This window comes from Globicephala melas, chromosome 13 (genome assembly GCF_963455315.2).
Source record: "Globicephala melas chromosome 13, mGloMel1.2, whole genome shotgun sequence".
In the NCBI taxonomy this organism is placed as follows: domain Eukaryota; kingdom Metazoa; phylum Chordata; class Mammalia; order Artiodactyla; family Delphinidae; genus Globicephala; species Globicephala melas.
Genome location: NC_083326.1, coordinates 3687851 through 3710497, shown reverse-complemented (window position 1 = coordinate 3710497; position 22647 = coordinate 3687851). Strand labels below are relative to the sequence as shown.

The 22647-nt window shown below is 36.1% G+C and overlaps 1 protein-coding gene across 9 annotated transcripts in view; it reads left to right on the top strand.

Annotated features, from left to right (window-relative positions):
* The window catches only part of PIAS2 (protein inhibitor of activated STAT 2), a 92627-nt gene that overhangs the window by 15508 nt on the left and 54472 nt on the right, over positions 1-22647 (top strand). For all 9 annotated transcript variants that reach the window (XR_009566539.1, XR_009566540.2, XM_030867852.2 and 6 more), the window contains 2 exons: positions 8718-9192; positions 15847-15931. Coding sequence is in view for 7 of the 9 variants with exons in the window: in XM_030867852.2 (XP_030723712.2) it covers positions 8718-9192; positions 15847-15931 (560 nt within the window). In the remaining 2 variants the exon portion in view is untranslated. The remainder of the gene's footprint in view (positions 1-8717; positions 9193-15846; positions 15932-22647) is intronic.

Below are 22647 nucleotides of genomic sequence, written 5' to 3'. Positions count from 1 at the left end.
TTGAGATCTTTTTAGGCTTCTTTCATTTGTGTTTGTAGTTTTCAGCAAACAAGTCCTGTATATGTTTTGTTATATTTTTAAACATATGTATTTTCATTTTCCTAGGAGTGATTATAAATAGTATTGTGTTTTTAAGTTGTTTTCACATGTTCTTTTTAGTATATAGAGATGTGATTGGTACTTGTGTGTTGGTTTTGTATCCTGCCACCTTGCTGAACTCAGTTATTCGTTCTGGTAGTTGTTTTGCAGATTCCTTGGGATCTGCAAATACAGGCGGTTTTATTTTTTTCTTTTCAACCCCTATGTCTTTTCTTTTTGTTGTCTTATTCCACTAGCTAGAACTTCCAGCACATCCTTGCCTCATTCCCAATCTTAGGGGGAAGTATTCATTCTTTCACCATTAAGTATGTTAACTCTAGATTTTTTTGTAGGTGCTTTCTGTCAAGTTCAGGAGGTTCTCCTCTATTCCTATTTTTCTGAGAATTTTTATCATGAGTGGGCATTGAATTTGTCAAATGCTTTTTTCTTCATTGCTGTGTATATAAAAGATTATGTATATATAATCATGTGATTTTCTTTTTTAGTTGGTAATATAGTGTACTTCATTGATTTCAAACATTGACCCAACCTTGTATCCCTGGAATAGACGCTTCGTTTGGTCTTGGTGTTAATTCTTTTTATATATTGCTGAATTCTATTTGCTAATACTTTAAGTATTTTAGCATCTGTATTCGTGAAGGATGTTGGTTTGTAGTTTTATTTTTTGAACTGTCTTTGGTTTTGGTATAGGATAATACTAGCGTCATAAAATGAATTTGGAAGTCTTCTCTCATATTCTATTTTCCAGAAGAAATTATGTAGAATTGGTGTTAATTCTTATTTAAATGTTGGGTAGAATTCTCCAATAAAATGATCTGGTGTGTGGTAATTTCTTTTTGTTTGGAGTTTTAAAATTAAGATTAAGAATTAAATTTCCTGAATAGCTAGAGATGGGTATTCAAATTATCAGTTTCATATTGAGTAAGTTTTGGTGGTTTGTGTTTTTCAAGGAATCGATCCATTTCAACCAAGTTGCCAAATTCATGTGTGGAGAGTTGTTCTTAGTATTCCCATATTATCTTTTTGATGCTGTGGTTTCTGTAATGATATCCCCTAATCTTGCTATTTTAATTGGGAAGTTTATTTCATTTTTTTGGTTGGAATTATTGACATATTTGCATTTATTTCTACCCCTTCATTTTGAGCATCTTGCTTTTGCTGGGTTTTGTCTCCCTATCTGTTTTCTTGCTGTCTTTTGGGTTGTTCATTTTCCTTCCCTCTTTTTCATGTTTTCCCCATTTTACTAGTTGTGAAATTAGTACTTTTTTTTTTGCCTTCTCACAGACTCTTGAAGTTTTCTTGAATTTTCTCTTGAAACTTTAATATATGTATGTATATCTAAAATTACTTTCTTTTCCTTCCTTGCCTGTAGAACACTTTAAACTGCTTACCACTCTTCATGCATGCCATTTTGCCCAACACTTTTGTTCTATCTTTTCTTAGCCTCACAAATTTGATATTATAATTTTATCCAGTTAATTATCTCCCTCCCCAGGTTTGTCATTTTCTTTGCTCATCATTCTGCTGTCTGAATACTCATTCCTTTAGATTACTCTGGTTCAACAGTGATGGGCTTTTACTTTCCCTTCAATGTGTTAGGTATGCTTTCCTCTTCAGAATTTTTGCACCTGCTGTGTCCTGTGCCTTGGAATGCTTTTTCTCTGATATCCATTTGGATGCTTTATTACTTTTTCAGTTACTTACTCAGTTACCTTCTCAGGGAGCTCTACTTTCTTTAAAATTGCAAATCCTCTACGTCTTCACTTCATTTCTTTTTCCATCTTTATTTTTGTCCATTGTGTTCATCACCACATGTCATATTATGTATTTTATTTAATTCTTTGTTGTAAGTTTGATCTGTCAAAATTCACTGGAATTTTATTATATTTATAACTTAAGTTGGGGAGAATTGACATCTTTTCAGCATTTACTACTTTTGCCTAGTAACATAATATATTCCTTAATTTATTCAAGGTTTTTTAAAATATGTACTATCAGTTTTTTTTAATGTAGGTCTTGAAAAATTTTTAAATTTATACCTTTGCATTTCATATCCTTATGTTACCTAGATTCATTTTAAAAAATACTGTTTTCCCTGATAAGTCATTTGAAAACCTATTTGATGTACATAAAATTCAAAAAGTTTTGTTGACTGATTATTATTGGGTCTGATTTTTCAGTGGATTTTCTTTTATTTCCAATATAAAAAGTTCTATCATTTGTAAATTGTTAATGTTACTTTTAAGATTTTTACTGTCTAGGTTCTTTGGAATTCTTTTAAATGACACAATATAATGTGTATTTCATAGGTCTTTATGATCCAGTGTTTCATCTTTAAGTATATTTGTTATTGATTTCTGATAGGTATCCTTTATCATATTAAGAGTTTCTTTCTATTCCTGTTCATTGAGAGGCTTTGTCAGGAATGGATATTATCAAATGCTTTTCTAGCATTTATCCACATAATCATATGGCTTTTTTGTGAACCAGTAAATCTTTTTATATTGTTTTCATTCTTTATCAATTTTCAGAATACTAATGAGTTGGTTTCCCAATATTTTCTAAAGGAGATCAGTGAGTTGTTTTTTTAAGTATCATGTGCAAATGATATTTAATATATTTGATGTGTTTGACTCTGATGCAGTTATTAGTCTTTTTGCTGCTCACATTGGCTTGTCTTGGGCTACTGGGTTGTTTTCTGTGTCCTTCTGACAAGATTCCAGTAGTCTTTGATAATTTCTTTGCTTTCTGGATAGGATGTTGTAGGCTTATCTTGTGCCTTTTCTACCCCAGACTTGCCAGTTTCTCAAGGAACCTGGGTTCTTTTTGTGGGAAATGGTATTTAGACCACAATCTTTTTATCCTAGCTTTAAACAAACTGACAAATTTTGTTTAATTAAATCTAAAATACTTTCAGATTAATAGTAAAGTTGGGAAGATAGTACAGTGCCATATACCCCACAACCAGTTTCCCATTCAAGCAAACTTTTTACTATGGAAGCATTCTAACTTAGAAAGGTAGAGAATTCCCCGTGTACCCAATACCCAGCAGTTATCACCTCTGGTCTTTTTTCATGTATGTCCTCACTCCCCACAAATGATTTTAGAGGAAATCCCATATATTTTATATAAGTTTTATTCATAAGTATTTCAGTATGTGAATATAAGGACCGAAATCATCTTAACCAAGTAATTTACTAAATTTATGTTAAACCATTTTTATTTTCGTAGATTAAACTTTATTTGGGTACTTTGAGAGCTTTTGTGTCTGTACTCATAGGAAACATTGATGTGTTACAAAAAGACTCATTATCATCTATCTTGGGAAATGAGAAAGAATAGGTGGTATACTAGGTGTTTTGTCAGGCTTTTGCCTAAACTTATGGTTGAATGAGTGGATTCTCCTGCTGAAGTTTGAAAAAACAATAATTTGCATATTTTAAAAACTTGTGTTTTGTGTTCAACCATTTTTTCCATGTTTGTCTTCTATCTTGTATTTGATTTTCTGACTCTTACGCTTTTGAACAGTTTAAGGAACAGAATTCCATCTTTTCCTTGAAGAGTTAGTAGAATTTATTTACTAAGCTATCTTGTCTGGACAGATACTTTTGGAAGTGGAGGGGGACAAAGATAATATATTTCTTCTTGAATCAGATTGAGTAATTTATATTTTTCTAGGAAATAACTTACGTCTATATCTTTAAGTTAGTAGAATATAACAGCATGTGCTGTTCTCTTTGTTAAAAGAAATTTGCTTAGTATTTGTGGTCTTTATGTTTCTTTTCTCATTCTCAGGACCATATTCATTTTCTTTCCCTTTTTTGGCCTGACTTTACAGGCTTCTTGCATTTTGCTTTCTAAGTCATGTTTTCTTGCTTTTATCCTTTAATTCTTCACTCTTTTTGAGGGTGTGTGTTTGTTGTTACTTTTTTCATAGGCAGTTTTTTTTTTTGTTTGTTTTGTTTTGCGGTATGCGGGCCTCTCACTGTTGTGGCCTCTCCCGTTGCGGAGCACAGGCTCCGGACGCGTAGGCTCAGCGGCCATGGCTCAGCGGCCATGGCTCACGGGCCCAGCCGCTCCGCGGCACGTGGGATCCTCCCGGAACGGGGCACGAACCCGTGTCCCCTGCATCGGCAGGCAGACTCTCAACCACTGCGCCACCAGGGAAGCCCTGTTGTTACTTTTTTGCTTCTCGAATTGACTACTCAATTTATTTTAAATCTTGTATAAAATGGAAGCATTTAGGGAGATGGTCTCCCAAGCTTTGGCTAATTTTATAGGTTTTTAAAATGTGTCTTTTTTATTTCTTTTAATAGATGATTTCCAGTTTTGATTTTTTTTAGCTGAGTAGTTATTTTTATCAGTGCGTTGTGAGGAAGAGATCCACATCAAGTATCTCAAGTAAAAAGGGATTTAATTATAGGGACTACATGATTTCACAGGAGTACAGGGCCAGGAACTGGGGCCTCCTGTGACTTCTGGAATTGCAGTATCTTTCTAACTGGCCACATAGTTTTTCGTATGGCATCAGCTCAAACATGCCTTTGATGTATTGATTATGTACCTGATTTTTTTTTAATCCATTCTTATTTATAAGTGAAGGTGTAGATTGTTTTAATACTATAGTTGGGATGGGTGATATTAATAATGTGATTGTCAGTTTCCGTCAGCAGCTCCTCTCCCTTCCCCATATTATACATCATAGCAGATGGAGGATTTACAAAGCTGTATTGTTCTTTACCATGACTTTTTTTTTGATAGATCTTTATTGGAGTATAATTGCTTCACAGTATAAATACTGTGTTACTTTCTGTTGTACACCAAAGTGAATCAGCCACATGCATACATATGTCTCCATATCCCCTCCCTCTTGAGCCTCCCTCCCACCCTCCCTATCCCATCCCTCTAGTTATCACAAAGCATCAAGCTGATCTCCCTGTGCTATGCTGCTGCTTCCCACTAGCTAATTACTTTGCATTCAGTAGTGTATATATGTCGATGCTACTCTCACTTCGCCCCAGCTTCCCCCTGCCACCCTGTGTCTTCAAGTCCATTCTCTGTCTACATCTTTCTTCCTGCCCTGCAACTAGGTTCTTCAGTACCTTTTTCTTTTTAAGATTCCATATATATGCATTAGCTGACCCACTAGAGCTTCCCCAAATTCTGTGCTATTTTTGACAATTTTATAGCACCTTCAAGTGGCCTTCACTCCTATATGTAATGTTTCAGTTATATAAAGTCCCAGCTTTAAAATTTTTTAATAATTTTGTGTTACTTAAATTTGACAAAGAAAAAGATTGATTTAAATTTCTAGTCTTAATTTATTTAGCTTTTCTTTAGAAATCAGATTGCTTATGTATCTTTTTAAAAATCAGTTATGCCAACATAGTTCTCTGTAGTTCTTGAATTTCCTTAAAGTTAGTCAGCAAACATTCATTGAGAAATTTCTCTGTATAGAGCACATAGCAATTGTAACTGAAGTATTAGAGGGCAGACTTTGGGAGGCAGTAGGATGAACTGGTAAAATCCACTTGAAAAAAATTAGACTAGAAATGTAGACATCAGAGATTGGTGGAAAGTAACAGTTGAAATCCATTCTTGGTAGTATTCATAGCAGGCTCACCTCAGCTGGTGGCTGCTGAAATTGGTTGAAGACAGAGTTAAAAAAAAAAAGGCATCACTTTAAGAAGAAGTGGGATCCAGCAAAGTTTGCCAAGAAAAACATATTCATAGAATTTGATTTAGTAATCTCCTTAGAGAATATCTTAGTAGTGAATGCTAAATAAAGGAGAGGTTTTTTGTTGTTGTTGTTTTAAAATAGAAATGGATGACCAGAAAGATAATGTGACTTGGCCAAAGTCCTAAGTCTTGATGCCAGGACTTGACCTTCAACTAGTGATTGCTGGTGTGAAGCTTTCCACAGGGTACCATTGACTCTCAACACCATCATCTTTGAGCAAGTGCCTGGCAATACTTTATTTTGGCAACATTTTGCAGTGCAAAGACTGTCCTGTCTCCTGTTGTTTCCTTTGCCCTTCCCTAAACTGGGGGATTTCTGTTTTGCTTCAGAATGCTGTGATTCTGCATTCATAGTTGAAAGCCTTTCTCTTTCTTCCTTTTCATTTGTATGTTTACAATAGCTATTAGACCAATTACTTCAGCATTCTTTGCCAAATAAAGTTACCATTGGAAATAAGTATTATGGGACCTCCCAGAAATTCCTTTTTGAGAGTCAAGCTTTAGGGTGCCTTGTACTCTATTTTGTCATTTCTGTAAAACAAGTTTCCTTAAAGTGAAGAATACCTGAAAATAAGTGCAAGGAGAGAAGCAGTGTATTCTGAGTTAGTTTGATTTCTTTAGAAAGAATCACAGATAGCGTGATTGTTATTAGCGTTGTTAGCGTTCTCCATGATTTAATGTTATTTATGCTACCGTAATATAAGCAGATTTCAATTGAAGTATTTTTTTAGGATTGAGGACTTTGGGAAAGATGCATTGCATTTCTTGCTTGGGAGGAAACTTCCAAAAGCTATCGTAGTCCTTATTATGCATGAAACCTTGACTGTTACTGGTGTGCCATGAGATAGACCAAAATTTTTCTTGTTTTCCATCTTTGTTGTTCATAGCATAAGGGGTAAGATAAAGTCTTCCTTTTACACATGGGGGAAATGACGCGAGTTAAAGTATAACGATCATGGTATTTGTGATACATGTTGCTATTAGAGTATGATTTAGAGCCGTACTGTCCAGTGTGGTAGCTACTAGCCACATGTGGCTCCCTAAGCACTTGAACTGGTGTTAGTCCGAATTGAGATGTGCTCCAAGTGTGAAATACACACTGGATATTGAAGACCTAGTATGAAAAAGATCTCATTGACACTTAAAAAATGACTTTTTTTTTTTTTTTTGCGGTACGCGGGCCTCTCACTGCTGTGGCCTCTCCCGTTGCGGAGCACAGGCTCCGGACGCGCAGGCTCAACGGCCATGGCTCACGGGCCTAGCCGCTCCACGGCATGTGGGATCCTCCCGACCGGGGCACGAACCTGTGTCCCCTGCATCGGCAGGCGGACTCTCAACCACTGCACCACCAGGGAAGCCCAAAAAATGACTATTTTTAAACCACAAAAACTGTTTTCATCTTGAAATAATACTTTTTGATGTATTGGGTTAAATAAAGCATATTATCAAAATTAATTTAAAATTTATTTTAATGTGGCTACTAGAAAATTTAGAATTATATATGTGGTTCCTATTTCTATTGGACAGCACTGATCAAGAGTATAAAATGGTTGCTAGGATTACAACTTAGTATTCTCTGACTTGTACAATATGAAATTTGGAGACAATATATGAAGTAGAATTATGATACAGCATGTACATGCAGATTACTTTGATATATTTAAATTTGTTTGCATTTTGGAAAACTATCAAGTATTGCCAACAATTAAAACCAGAGTTATAGCAGTTGTTCCTGGGCTGTCAATGAGACTTAAAAGTGCAGAACGGAGGAATTATGAATCACTGCCAACTGTAGGTGTGGCCACTGCATACTCACCAGGTTGAGAAGGAATCCCAGGCAGCTGTAGAGTGTGCAGCACTGAGGAGGAGGGCTGGGGAAAGTTTCCTTAAGGTTGGTTTCTGAAAGGGCTTTTGCTCAGCTCCAGGTCTTACTCCTCTTTCTGGCCAGATGGTGCATGTGTGGTACAGATAAATCTGACCCAAGTGTGGTTTACCTCTGAGTTCAGAATTGGCTGAAAATGACTTAAGTAGGTGGGTTTATGAGGCAGTAAGTGCTTAGAATTTACTGGGTTTTGTTGAATTAAATGGATGGTTCCTGTGAAACAGGAACTACTTAAAATCTTCATTTTACACCCAAGAACAAGTAGGTAGAGTGGCAAGGAGGGTATCTTGCCTTTTAAGATTTATGACCACTCATATCCTTACTCTTCAAAGCTATTTTTCACATTGGATACTTAGCTGAGAACTTCAATCATTTTAGAAGTTTGACTGCTAAATAAGATGTATGTGGTTTTTAGCTTTAATATTTAAAAATATTATTTTCTTATGTTGTGTGTTCCTTAATATTTGAGCTGGGGTGAAAAAATTCATTGGATTTTGTATTACAGTTCTGTCTTGATTTTGTAGATTTCTTGCTTAACCTCAGAAGTTTTACAGGTACGTTGTTGCAGAAACCTAAATTTTTTTGGTTAATTGGTGATAATACTGTAACAGACATTACATTGTGTATTGGTCAGGGCTTAGTTTTGAAGAGGAACATTTTCCTTGGTTTAGATTTCATAGTGATAAAGCAAATATGGGTTTACACTTGGGCATAATCAGATAATGAAGTGGTTAGCAGAAACCAATAGACCATAGATTACCAAAATTGAGTACAACAAAGCGTAATTAACACTATAACTTGACTGTAATTGGTGGGGGAGGGGTGGTGGCTATAGAAACAATAACAATTCTAAGTGATATGTGAAAATGCTGGTTACTAGCACATGCCAGTTGATAGAATGCTAGAAAAATCAGATTTTACAGTAGATTTTAGATAGGATTTTTATATGCTTGAGGCTGACTATTGGCTTATATCCCTTTTTTTTCTTTCCTTTTAGAATATGGTTTCTAGTTTTAGGGTTTCTGAACTACAAGTGTTACTAGGCTTTGCCGGAAGGAATAAAAGTGGACGCAAGCATGACCTCCTGATGAGGGCGTTGCATTTATTGAAGAGCGGCTGCAGCCCTGCGGTTCAGATTAAAATCCGAGAATTGTATAGACGCCGATACCCACGGACTCTTGAAGGCCTTTCTGATTTATCCACAATCAAATCTTCGGTTTTCAGTTTGGATGGTAGCTCCTCACCTGTAGAACCTGACTTGGCTGTGGCTGGAATCCACTCGTTGCCTTCCACTTCAGTTACACCTCACTCGCCGTCCTCTCCTGTTGGTTCTGTGCTGCTTCAAGATACTAAACCCACGTTTGAGATGCAGCAGCCATCTCCCCCAATCCCTCCTGTTCATCCTGATGTGCAGTTAAAAAACTTACCCTTTTATGATGTCCTTGATGTTCTCATCAAGCCCACGAGTTTAGGTAAGTGTTAGAGAAATCTGTTTCTTCTGGACAAGAGAGTAAGTAAAGCCAGAGGCCTTCAACTGTTAATTAATGATTGGCTGTTAGTATTATAAAACTGAGGCATTAAAATACCAAATGTTTAAATGTACAAATAAAAAGAAATATTGGCAACCATGACAGAAATCTAATATAAAACTCTTCATTCGTCAAACTTTCTTCTTATAGCTTAGAACTCAAATTGCTTCTGTGTGTATACGAAAAGACACAAATCTTATTTATTGCTGTGGTTCCACCTTTTGATGCTTTTACAAAGAGACTTAGTTTCTGTTTAACATAGCTTTTTAAACTGTTTTCCTAAGGAATAAATCTTTTATACTTAATTTTTTCCTAACATGGCAGAGTTTGACGCACGTTTTTTAGCTTTTTGTTTAATAACCGTTGTCTGCTTAGAAAATGTAGCAAATTTTATATTATTAAACGTTGATACACGTGACTTTAACAAATTTATACCTAGGTTTATGACTTCTGTGCTGTAATGGCATATTTTCTTACTGGCTAATGAAATTATTTACAGAGGTATTTGAATTTATTGATAAAATAAATTGTTTGGGAAATTAGCATTTCATAGTTAGTCCGGGAGGTCATTTTCCTTTCCATCCTAGGAAGAACCCTTTTTGTCTCAAGTCATTTGAAAACTCTCTTAAATATATCAATGTGCTTTTTTAGTTTTGTATAGGACTATACTTGTACATCTTGGTTGAACTAGAAGGAAGTTTTGAGGAGCAGGGCTGATTAATGGGGTCAGTATGGCCTGATGGTGGCAGGCCAATGTGGCTGTGCTTTTCCCAGGCCCTTTCTCCTTGCTTTGTTTTTGTTTAACAAAACTGAGCCAGGGAGGTAGAGTAATGCATTTTATTCCTTCATTACATTCATTCTGAAATAAGGATTCTGTGTTTGTTCGCATTTGTGCAAAGTCCTTTGAGTAGAATTATTGCATCAAAGAGTAAGGACTCTTGATAACGTATCACTAAATTAGTTTCCAGAATAGCTGTGCCAGTTTAAATTCCACAAAGTGAGAGAATGTCTCTCGTTGCACTTTTTACTTCCTGCCTTTATTGATCTTTGCAATTTCGGTAGATGGAAACTTGTATCTTGTTTAGATTTTTCATTTTTAAAATTAATAACAGGAACAAACATTTAAAATGTTTATTACCCAGCTGTGTTTCTTTTATGATTTTACTTTCATTTTTAACTTTTTTTTTAACCAGGTTCATTTATCTGCTTAAAATGTTTCCATAATTTATTTTTTTGTTCCTCCTTTTTTCATGGTTTTTGGTTCATACCAATGTACATACAGTGTCATGGCTCATTCACATGTTTCTTAGGAGTTATTGCAAATTTATTTCTTCGTGTTTAGAGAAAGAGTCAGACGAGTAATGTGCTTAGGTGACCCTACCTCATGGAACTCCTCAGGAACATGGCTAAGGCAGGACTGAGCATAAGAGGCCATGTGGGGTTCTGGTTACAGGGGAAGGTGTTTCAGAACCGGATCGAATGCCTGGAAGGAAGATGACTGGAGGTGGAGAGAAGATGCAGCAGCATGTCTTCTCTGCTCCTAGTGTCAGCGGTGTGCCAAGCAGTGAGCTCTTAAGAGGCTTTGTGCCTTGCTTTCCATACTTTCCTTTGTTCAGAAACAGAAATAGGAATTTTCTTACTTTTCTGTATTCTTCATAGAGTTTCTCTTTCATTTACCTCAATTAAAGGAAGGTAATAGGCTTTTTATAAATTTACTAAAATAAAATTTTTGTATCTCATGTGGCTTAGATAAAATAACGCCGGAGGCATTTTTGTTGAAGAGTGGGTAAGCAGAAAACCTGCCTTTTGCTCATAGCTTACGTTAGAATGTAAGAAATCCATAAAACCTCAGAGCTTATAAAATAACTTTTTGCTCCTGAGCTAAAAAATTGTTGACTCATGTATTTTTCAGGAGTTCTGCCTATCATTGCTTTTATAAACTTTATAAACAGATTTTGTTTATAACAAGGCTTAAACATTTCCTTATCCTGCCTTCCCCAAAAAGAAAAAAAAAAGAATTTTCTTAATGTATATAGTCTTATTATTTCAGATTGATAAAACAGTGATCTAAAAAAGGCTGTTTTAGACTTTGAAGTAGAAAGTTAAAAAATCGGCGTAATACCATATAGTCTGCCAAATAAAAGTGGAAAAATTTAATCATTTCCAGTAACAACCTTCATATGAAAATATTTAGTGTCGTGATGTCTAAAGCAATGCAGTGACATTTAGAAATTGCCTTAAGTTTTAATGATTTGGTTATATAATGTTGAAAATACTTGTAAAAATTAAAATTTGGGGTAAATCCATTTATCTGGAACACTGTTATGGAGAAACCTATTTACATTTGGGAACTGAGAATTAAATTAGCCTCAGGAATTGAAAGAGAGAACAAATCCGTATTTCAAAGCACATATTCTTTACATCCGTGGGCCAGTCAGTGTATTCTCGATTTAATATGTAGTTGATTAGATGATTTCTAAGCCATCAACATACTGTTGAGTAGGAATTAATTAACAACATGGGAAAGATTGAAAGCGCCCTGGTAGGAAAAAAACAAACAAAAAGTCAAAAAATGTCGTTCCAAAACCTCTTGGGAATATTGAAACCAATAGTCCTTTAGTATTGAGGGAATCGCTGTTACAGCAAGATGCATGTATTGATGCCAAATAAAACCCCCAAACAACCACGACGAGTATATTCTATTTAAGAAGATACATTATTACATAGTTTTCCAGTTTGGCTTTATTAAAATTGTTTAAATAAAATTATTTTAGCATTTAAAATGACAATCTGTGGCATCTAGAAAGCATGAGTGTACACAGTAATACTAAGTGAGGTTCTCTATAGCTGAGGTTTTACTGTAACAGATGCATAATCCCCTAATCTGAAAACAGGCTAACAAAATCTCTCTTCTCTTCCCTTAAATAGCTATTCTAATTTGCTCTCACAGGCAGTATTTTTGCCTTTTTTTTCAATTTTCTGTTTTCTTTCTTCTCTTCTTTTTTTAAGATAATTTCTTGTGGTGATGAAATCCTTTCTCTTTAAAAAGTTTGTCTGTATTCAGTCTGTACAAAAGAATACATAAAAAACATTGTTATAAAGAATATCCATGAATGAACACCTGTGAAACCACTGCACAGTTTTTAAGAAAGGAGCATTGCCAGTATCTTTGAAGCCATTTCCTTGCCTTTTCCTTTTTGAGTTAAATCACTATTCTGGATTTTGTGTTTCTCTCTTTTGCTTGTTTTACCATATGTGTATAAAAAAATGTAATGTTTAATTGGATTGCTTTTGAAATTTATATGATGGTATACTGTGTATATGTTCTTCTGTGACTAGCTCTTTTTGTTCATTCTGTTTACAAACATCTACATGTCGATATGTCTAGCTGTTTGGTATTTTGTGAAATACCTTCAGAGTATTATGAGTCTTTGATTCCTTAAAATTTCTTCATTGTGCTTTTCAGATTACAAAAGTAATTTATGCTAGTAATTGAAAATTCAAACATAGAAGTATAACAAAAAGGGAAAGTCCCTCATAACCTCATTTATTACTCAGCTTGAGTCATATCAATAATTAACTGTTTCTCTGCGTATTATGTCATCTTTTTTCTCTTCCCCTTCATTAAACAAGGCTCTTCTAACCACAGAACCACTGTGCCACTTTTCTGGTGGAGGTAGTAGGCATTATTCTACTTGTACCACTGTGAAAAGTGCCCTCTGGAGTTCTGCGCCTTGACAATCTTTCTTAACTGTATTTCTTAGAAATATATTGTACATCTGTAGATTATAGTAAGTCTGTTATCTTGTAGATGTACCATAACTGAACCAGTATTCTGTTGATGTACATTTTCAGTTGTTTTCAGTTTTTATTATTTATTCAGAAGTATTTTAGTGTATAACATATCTTGGGCACTATTCTTGCAGTCTTAGAAACATTGCTGCTGTGAGCATTTTTGCATATGTGTTTCTGAATACTTGCGTTGCATATTCATGAAATGTAAATACCTAGATATGACTATTTTGGGTCAAGGAGTATGATTATTTAATATTTTGATATTCAACTTTTGTAGAGAAATTTTGGTTGCTTCAGAAGCATCATAGCAATTTATACTCCCAATAATGTATGAATGTATTATTTTCCCTACACCTCATCAGCATTGTGTTGTTGGTCTTTTCATCTTTGTAATCTGATAGGTGACAAATTAATGAGCGTCAGCATCTTTTCTTATTCTTAAATTTCTGAATATTAGGAAATACTCATTAAGCCTCTGGGTGTAGTTAAACAGGTTTAAAGTGATATGCACATTAATGTAAAGCCATTAAATCACTTCACAATCTCACTTCTAAATAATTTGGATAAATTCATTTCTGTTAACTCAGTTAACGAGTATATAATGAGGATTTAATTTGGATATGGTCATGTAGCCTAATTGTGGAGAAGTCAGAAGTATGGAGTGGGCTTTAGGAATTTTGCTGTTTAGTTGGAGAGAGAATATTAACATGAGAGAAAAGTAGCAAGCAGTTATATGCTTGTATGACGAAGCCCTATAACTTGTGAACCTAAAGCTCAAATATTGTATTGGCCTAATGAATGAAGAAGTTAAGACTTTCTGGAGTAGGAGGGACACTTGAGGGAGCTTTGAAGGATGAATGTGCCTGCTTTGAATTGATGGAGTGTGTCGGAGAGTGGGCATCAGGAAAGGTGAGAACTGTGAGTAGTCACAGGAGTAGAAATAAAAATGACACAGTTGTGAGACCTGACAGTGAATAGAGCAGGACTTGGGGAGACACTGGAAATGTAGATTTGTTAAGAAAGAGTTGAGGCCATTGTTATGGAGGTTCTCATAGATAAAGGAGTTTAGACATGGTTCATTCACAGATAAGTTCTGCTTAGCATTTTTCAGCAGAGGAATGGTGATGAAAAAGTGGTGCTGAGGATTACCAGCTCTGCACTTGTGTTCTCATGAGGGACTGGCAGAGAGGCAGGGTTGCTCCTTCGTTTGTACAAAGTAATAATAGGTTTTGAGTAGGATGGTGGTAGTGAAAATAGGGGGCAGCCAATAAGAAAATTAAAAAACAAAACAAAACAGGACTTAATGACTAACTGGATATAGGGGATGAAGACAGAGAACTGAGATAAAGGAAATGAATGATTTCTGTGATTGAACAATTGGTAACAATTCTCCTTTTTTCATAATTCTGAATTAAAGCCACTGTTTTACAAGAGGAGTGAAACCTCAGTACTCTGCCCTCCCCAAATGATCTTTGCAGCTGTTGTATAGGGAGAAAAGTATTTTAGTATTAAACATCACTGATGATTATTAATACAGTGATTGTTTCTGTATAGATAAAATTCTTCCAGGTGATTCAAGTTTTCTATATTCTGTTTAAATCTCATAAAATTAGAAAAATTTTGCTGTGTAGATGCATATTCAGTCAAGTGTTCATTGAAAGCATTCATTGTTTTAATGAGTACTAGAACATCATTGAATCTGTTAAAGTTCGTTGAGAAGAAAATACACTTCAGTTTTTAATAATACACTTCTGAAGGATGACTTCATTAGATAATCTTTTTAAACTAGCTAATCATCTGTATGCCGATAATTATTTTGTGTCTTAATAAGTCTCCCAACCTAGAAGTTTTAAAATTTAATCTTATATGAATGCTCTGTGTAATTGCATATAAAGTATTGAAAATAAAACACAACAACAAAAGAAACAAAACAAACAAGAACAAAAGAGACCTGAATCTTGGATAGAATTCTCCTGGGGGGTGTTTTTGACTTCCTCAGACTTTTCATTAGATGATACCGTAGTCAAGGATGAAATATAATTTTGAAGGTTGTGTTTTTTATATTTTTATATGTATATATACATATATATATGTGTGTGTGTGTATATATATATATATATTTTTTTTTTTTTTTTTTTTTTTGCGGTACGCGGGCCTCTCACCGCTGCGGCCTCTCCCGTTGCGGAGCACAGGCTCCGGACACGCAGGCTCAGCGGCCATGGCTCACGGGCCCAGCCGCTCCGCGGCATGTGGGATCTTCCCGGACCAGGGCACGAACCCGTGTCCCCTGCATCGGCAGGCGGACTCTCAACCACTGCGCCACCAGGGAAGCCCCTATATATATATTTTTTTTGCGGTACGCGGGCCTCTCACTGTTGTGGCCTCTCCCATTGCGGAGCGCAGGCTCCGGACGCGCAGGCTCAGCGGCCACGGCTCACGGGCCTAGCCGCTCTGCGGCATGTGGGATCTTCCCGGACTGGGGCACGAACCCGTGTCCCCTGCATCGCAGGCAGACTCTCAACCACTGCGTCACCAGGGAAGCCCGAAGGTTGTGTTATATTTTGATTAAAATTAGTATGTTAGAATAAAGAATGACAAATGTTTAACATTGAACCTGCTTTAGAGTGACTTTACTTTCATGAGTCCAAGATGAATGTAGCTTAGTACTTTATATTGGTGTATTTTAACCATAAAAGTTTCAGAATTCGGCAGACTCTTTATCAGAAGTGCCTGGTTATTGCAGGTTCATGTGTTATTGGATTTGTTATTGGAATATTATCTTTCTTTTTTTTTCTTCCCCAGTTCAAAGCAGTATTCAACGGTTTCAAGAGAAGTTTTTTATTTTTGCTCTGACACCTCAACAAGTTAGAGAGATATGCATATCCAGGTAAGAGGAGTTTGGAATATATTCTCCAGGATGTTGGTGTATTAGTCTGCTAGGCCTGCCATAACAGAGTACCACAGACTGGGTGGCTTAAACAACAGAAATTTGTCTTCTCACATTTCAGGAGGCTTGAAGTCCAAGACTAAGGTGTTGACAGATTTGGTTTCTTCTGAGCCCTCCCTCCTTGGCTTGCAGATGGCTGCCTTCTTGCTGTGTGTACTCACATGGCCTTTCCTCTGTGTGCCTGTGTATTCCTGGTGTCTCTTCTTCTTCTTATAAGGACACCAGTCCTAGTGGATTAAGGCCCCTCCCTTATGACCTCATTCAATCTTAATGACCTCTTTAAAGTCCCCAACTCCACAGACAGTCACACTGGGGGTTAGGGCTTCAGCATATGAATTTTGGGGGAACACAGTTCAGTCCATAACAGTTGGGCCATTTCTCCTTAAGTAAGCATAGTATATTTTGACTAAGGTTAGCCAAATATTTAATAAATACTCTGTTAGAAAAAAATTTTAACTTTTGAGTAAAACCCCTTTGAATTACTTTTGGCAGTAACTTTTTTTTAATGAAACTTTTATTCTAAATATAGCAACATAAAGAATTTGTGGTAACAGAATAAAGATAGAGTGACCATAAACTTCATCATCCAAACGTAGGCATTTTTAGAGTGAAAATGGATATTATTAATAATTTTTTCTGGGATAAGAACATAAACTGGGACCATTCTGAGCTATATGCTCACCTAGACCAAAAAATTAGCAGAAATATGAAAACAATTATGAAAAATACTCTTAGCTTTTCCATTTCAAAAAATAGGGTAAACTTAAACACATTTATAAAGAGCAAATGAACTAAGAGATAGGAGGAAAGAAAAGGAAATCTGTAGTATATACTTCCCCAGTTAAAAATATAGTCATCCTTGGTGTTAATAATATATTATTTATAAGACTTTAGAAAGATTTAGCGTTAAAAAACTGAGACTCCCGGAGGTCACATGATTTTCTGGGATTGTAGAGTTAAAAGTTGGAACAAAGAGTTGAGCAAATTAGAGGTTTTTTGCATCCTTTCAGCTCTTCATTAGAACACTCACCTTCTCTGAGATGTTAATAGGAGTTTTTAAAAAGTAAAGATTCAGCAGTTAAGTTTTGGAAATTCTGTATTCAACGTAGGTACATAAGTTCTTAAAGCCAGACTTTTCAGTCTTTAATATGTTAATGTGTATTGTTAATCTCCCAGGGTGGTGGATCCAAATTTGTGGGCCTCTCTCTCTTTTAAACATCCTGATATCTTGAAGATGCACTGTTGTTATGTGGAAGAGTATGGGACACACACAGCTTTAGATTCTTTCGTTAATCACATCACTGCTCTCAACAAAGTCTCAGAATGATTTTATAACTTGACCTGGTAAAATTTGAGCTCCCAAAAAGTAGTGCTTAGATAGTCTGGCTCTCCCACAAAAGGGAAAAAGACAAAGTGTTGAAAAATAAGATTAAAAGAAAAAAAAAGAGACAGTACTAAGGATTAGTCCAAAAGACCCAATATCCAAATAATAGAGGTTTTAGGAAAAGTAGAGAAAATTTAGAGGAGGAAATTATCAAAGAAGTAAAATGAATGTAGCTTGATGGAGTTCATGTCCACCAGGGGCAAGACATTGCAGGCAGTTTTTATAAATTGGAAGTACTTTCAATCTTGGGGATAGTAATAAACCAACTAAAAAATTAATAGGATAAATGAAAAATTATATTTTATATCCAAGCCATATCATTATTATTAAGTTTTGTTTGTTATTCATTGATGATTCCTTGCTTGAGAACATTTACTAAGTGTTTATTAGGTACAAAACACTGTATTGTATGACATGCCTCTTTTCTACAAGTTGCTTGCAGTCTCGCTAGTGAACTAGCTCATATACCTAAAATGATTGTTGGCATTGCAAGAGCCAGCATGAAAAGAGCCAATTCAGTAATGACAAATAAGAGCTGATTTATAGGAGAAGATTACTATTAACGTTGGTGGTCTGGGAAAGCTTCTTTAGGGTGTTGGGTGGGCCTTTGAAGGAAGGAGATTATTTACTCAGCATGGAATTGTGAATAATATGTACCGTTTGCCTTAAAAAGGTGTGTGTGTGTAATTTGCTTAAGTGCATAAAATATGTCTGGACAAATATGATAAGCTGCCTCTGGAGGAGGGAATCAGGTGGCCGGGGTCGGAATTGGGGGAGTCTCTTCACTTTATATCCTTTTTTGTATCTTTTTGAAGTTTGAACTATGTGAATGTATTAACTAGTCAAAAAAAATGAATGACTAAAATTTAAATAATTATTTTCAATTAAAAATTTTAATCATGTTCTGCAGATGGATGGTGGTGATGGTATACTGTGAATGTACTTAAAGCCATAGAACTATACACTTTAAGATGGTTAACATGATAAATTTTATCTTATGAATATTTAACCACAATAAAAATTAAAAAAAAATTAACCATAAAAGTAAGGCTATTTGTGATCCTACCGGCAAAGAAGACAAAACACACATACACATGTGCATGCAAACTCCAACCTTTTCAGAGTTGGGTAATCAAATAGTAAAAAATCTCCTTCCTAAGAAGCAGAAGTAACAGTTTGGTACCCATTACCTAGGTTTAATAATTATCAACATTTTGGAATCTGTATGTGACCACTCCTCAACTTTTTTCCTGAAATATTTTAAAGGAAATTGCAGACATCGTGTAGTCTCACCCAGAAATACCTCAAGATACATCTCTAATTTTTAATGTAATCACACTAAAAAATTAATAATTCTTTACTATAAAAGTGTCTACCCTATATTGAAATTTTCTCAGTTGTTCTTCAGTATTCAGACATGTATTATTTTGACTTTTATGTCTCCCAAGATTAAAAAAAAAACTTTTTACTTTGAAGTAATCTTAGGTTTATAGAAAAGATGTGAAAGTAGTAGATAATACTCTTCAGTTCCTTTAATATTACCATGTTGCATAATTATAAGTGCAGTTATCAAAACCAAGAAATTAACCTTGGTGTAATACTATTAACTAAACTACAGTCTTTATTCAGGTTTCATCAGTTTTTGTGTTTTGTTTTTTGTTTTGTGGTACGCGGGCCTCTCACTGTTGTGGCCTCTCCCGTCGCGGAGCACAGGCTCCGGACGCACAGGCTCAGCGGCCATGGCTCATGGGCCCAGCCGCTCTGCGGCATGTGGGATCTTCCCGGACCGGGGCACGAACCCATGTGCCTTGCGTCGGCAGGCGGACTCTCAACCACTGCGCCACCACGGAAGCCCTCATCAGTTTTTCTGCTAATTAATTTCTGTTCCTGGATCCAATCCAAGATCCCAAATCACATTTAATAGTTGTGTCATTAGTCTCTTTCAGTCTGTGATGGTTTCTTAGTGTTTTCTTCTCTTTCTTAACTTTCGATATTTTTGTGGAGTACTGATCAGGTATTTTGTAGAACGTTCCTCAGTTTGGGTTTGTCTGATGTTTTGTCATGATTAGATTGAGATTATGCATTTTTAGCAAGAGTACCTCAAGTTATATGCCCTTCTCAGTGTATCATAACAGTGCTCCATAATATTGATACATCTTATATTTGGTGATGTTAATTTTGATCACTTGGGTAAGGTACTGTTCACCAGACTTCTGCACTGTAAAGTTGCTGTTTTTTTCCTTTGTTATTAATAAATATCTTGGGGGAGATATTTTGAGACTAGGCACATATTCTATTTATCTTCAAATTTTTCCCACCAATTTAGCATTCACTCATGGATCTTGCCTTCAGTACTTACTTCATCATAAACACTCTTGTGTTCCAATGATGTGATTTTTCTGTTGTTATTATTCTTTTCCACATTGGAGTTATTCTTTTGTAAGGAAGGGCTGTCTCTTGCCCCACATTTATTTATTCAGTTACTTGCTTGTATCTGTGTGGGCCCTGGAGTACTCTGGGTTATAATCCAGTGCTATATAATTCATATTGTTGCTCAAACTGTTCTACCTTTGGCTATTGGCCATTCTTTCAGGTTGGCTCCTATGCCCTTTTGATATGTCTCCACGCATTTCTGAGGACTACTTTACTGCTCCAGGCTCATCTTTTATTTTCTCTGCCCCAGTTCTGGAAAGATAACCTCTCCAAGGAGCTCTGGTTCCGCTCTTACAGTACTTCCTACCACTTTCTTTGGAAAAAAGTGGTTCATTTGACTCTGTTAGCATATTACACATTCTGGATTTGGATAATTGTGCACCTTGTGGTATCATTTGACTTCTATCCCTATGGTTCTCAAATTTTGCTGCATATTAGAATCAACTGGGGAGCCTTTAAGACTCCAAATACCCAGATTTCATTCATACCAATTAAATTAGAATCTCTGAGGGTGGAACCCAAACAGCAGTAGTTTTTAAAGCTCCCCAGGTGTTTCCAGTGTGCAAATTTGAGAACTGCTGTGCATCCAGCTCCTCCCCTTTGCCTGTAATGGTGATAAGGTCTAAACCAGAGGCGTGAATACATTCAGGTTTGGGTTGGGTTTTTTTTCTATTACATCTTATAACGATTGAATAGTGAGTTCAGCTCTGTTCTTGGCTATAGCACCACTCCTTCCATTGGGTACCATTGCCTCTGTAATCATGCTCTCTCAGTTTCTTACACTGACATCTCTTGCATGTTCCCAAAATCAGCGTGTGATTCTCTTCTCACTGCTCTGTGATAGTATCCGTGGATGTGCTTTTTTTTTTTTTATTAACTGGCTTCAAAGAGATTTTTGCTTAGTATATATTTCAGTTTATTGCCTATTTCATTAATGGCACAGGATCTGCCTGGACAGGCCTCTTTGTATTATCCCATACTTCATCTACCACATCCCCTCAGTTTGCTACACTCTGTTGTTATGTCTCTTTCAAGATTTAAAACTTGAATTAACTCTACCTTTGAGGGAGTTAGCATGGTCTTTAGAGTAGTATCAATTGGAATGTGAATTCTGGCTCAATCATTTAAGTCTGTCAGCCCCTAGGTAAGTTCCTAAAGCCTGTTGAATCTTATTTACCCAGTGTGTAAAATTGGAAAAATAATCACCACCTCACTCAATGGTTGGGGGTTGAATGCCATTACTGGCTCTACCTCTGCTTATCCTGGTGAGTAGCATCACCATCTATCCAGTTGCACCATTCCGAAACCTGGGTACCATCCTAGGTCCCCTTATCCTACCTGTATCTAGTCAGTCACTGAGTCCTATCAGTTATCCCTAAATATCATTCAGTGATATTTATGTTTAAATAACTTTCAAGCCCTCATCTTTTGCCTATACAATTGTAATGACCTCCTAACTCTCCCAGCTGACCAAGTGATCTTTCTAAAGCCCATTCAGTTTTTTCTTTCTTGTGCTTAAAAACCTTATGAAGTCCATACTCCATTGCTTGACAATTCTCTTCAACATCCTACTCTACTCATCTTCTTTTTTTAAAATTTAATTTTTTAAATTGAAGTATAGTTGATTTACAGTATTGCATCAGTTTCAGGGGGAGGTGCAGCTAAGTTATTCAGATATATATGTATCTTTTTTTTTTGCGGTACGCGGGCCTCTCACTGTTGTGGCCTCTCCCTTTGCGGAGCACAGGCTCCGGACGCACAGGCTCAGCGGCCATGGCTCACGGGCCCAGCCGCTCCGCGGCACGTGGGATCTTCCCAGACCGGGGCACGAACCCGTGTCCCCTGCATCGGCAGACGGACTCTCAACCACTGCGCCACCAGGGAAGCCCTATATGTATCTTTTATAGATTCTTTTCCATTATAGGTTGTTACAAGATATTGAATATAGTTCCATGTGCTGTACTGTAAATCCTTATTATCTATTTTATATATATGGTGGTATCTTTTAATCCCATACTCTTAATTTATCCCTACCCCTAGCCCTCTTTCCCTTTTGAAAACCGTAAGTCTGTTTTCTGTGTCTGTGAGTTTGTTTTCTGTTTTGTAAATAAGTTCATTTGTGTTATTTTTTTTAGATTCCACATATAAGTGGTATATAATATTTGTCTTTCTCTGTCTGACTTACTTCACTTAGTATGATAATCTCTTGGTCCACCCATGTTGCTAAAAATGACAATATTTTATTCTTTTTATGGCTGAGTAATACTCCATTGTGTTTGTGTGTGTGTGTGTGTGTGTCTGTGTCTGTGTGTATCTGTATCTTCTTTATCCATTCATCTGTTGATGGACACTTAGGTTGCTTCCATGTCTTGACTATTGTAGTGCTGCTGTGAATGTTGGGGTGCATGTATCTTTTTGAATTAAGAGTGTTTGTCTCCTGGATATATGCCTGGGAGTGGGATTGCTGGATCATATGGTAACTAGTTTTTAAGGGAACCTCCACACTGTACTCCATAGTGGCTGCACCAATTTGCATTCCCACCAACAGTGTAGCAGGGTTCCTTTTCCTCCACACCTTCTCCAGCATTTATTATTTGTAGACTTTTTGATGATAGCCCTTCTGACTCATGTGAGGTGATACCTCATTGTAGTTTTGACTTACATTTCTCTGATGATTAACAATGTTGTTGGCCATCTGCATTTCCTTTTTGGAAAAATGTCTGTTCGGTTCTGTTCATTTTTTAATCGGGTTTTTTTTTGATGTTGAGTTGTATGAGCTGTTTATAAATGTTGGATATTGATTCCTTATTAGTCATATCATCTGCAAATATTTCCTGCC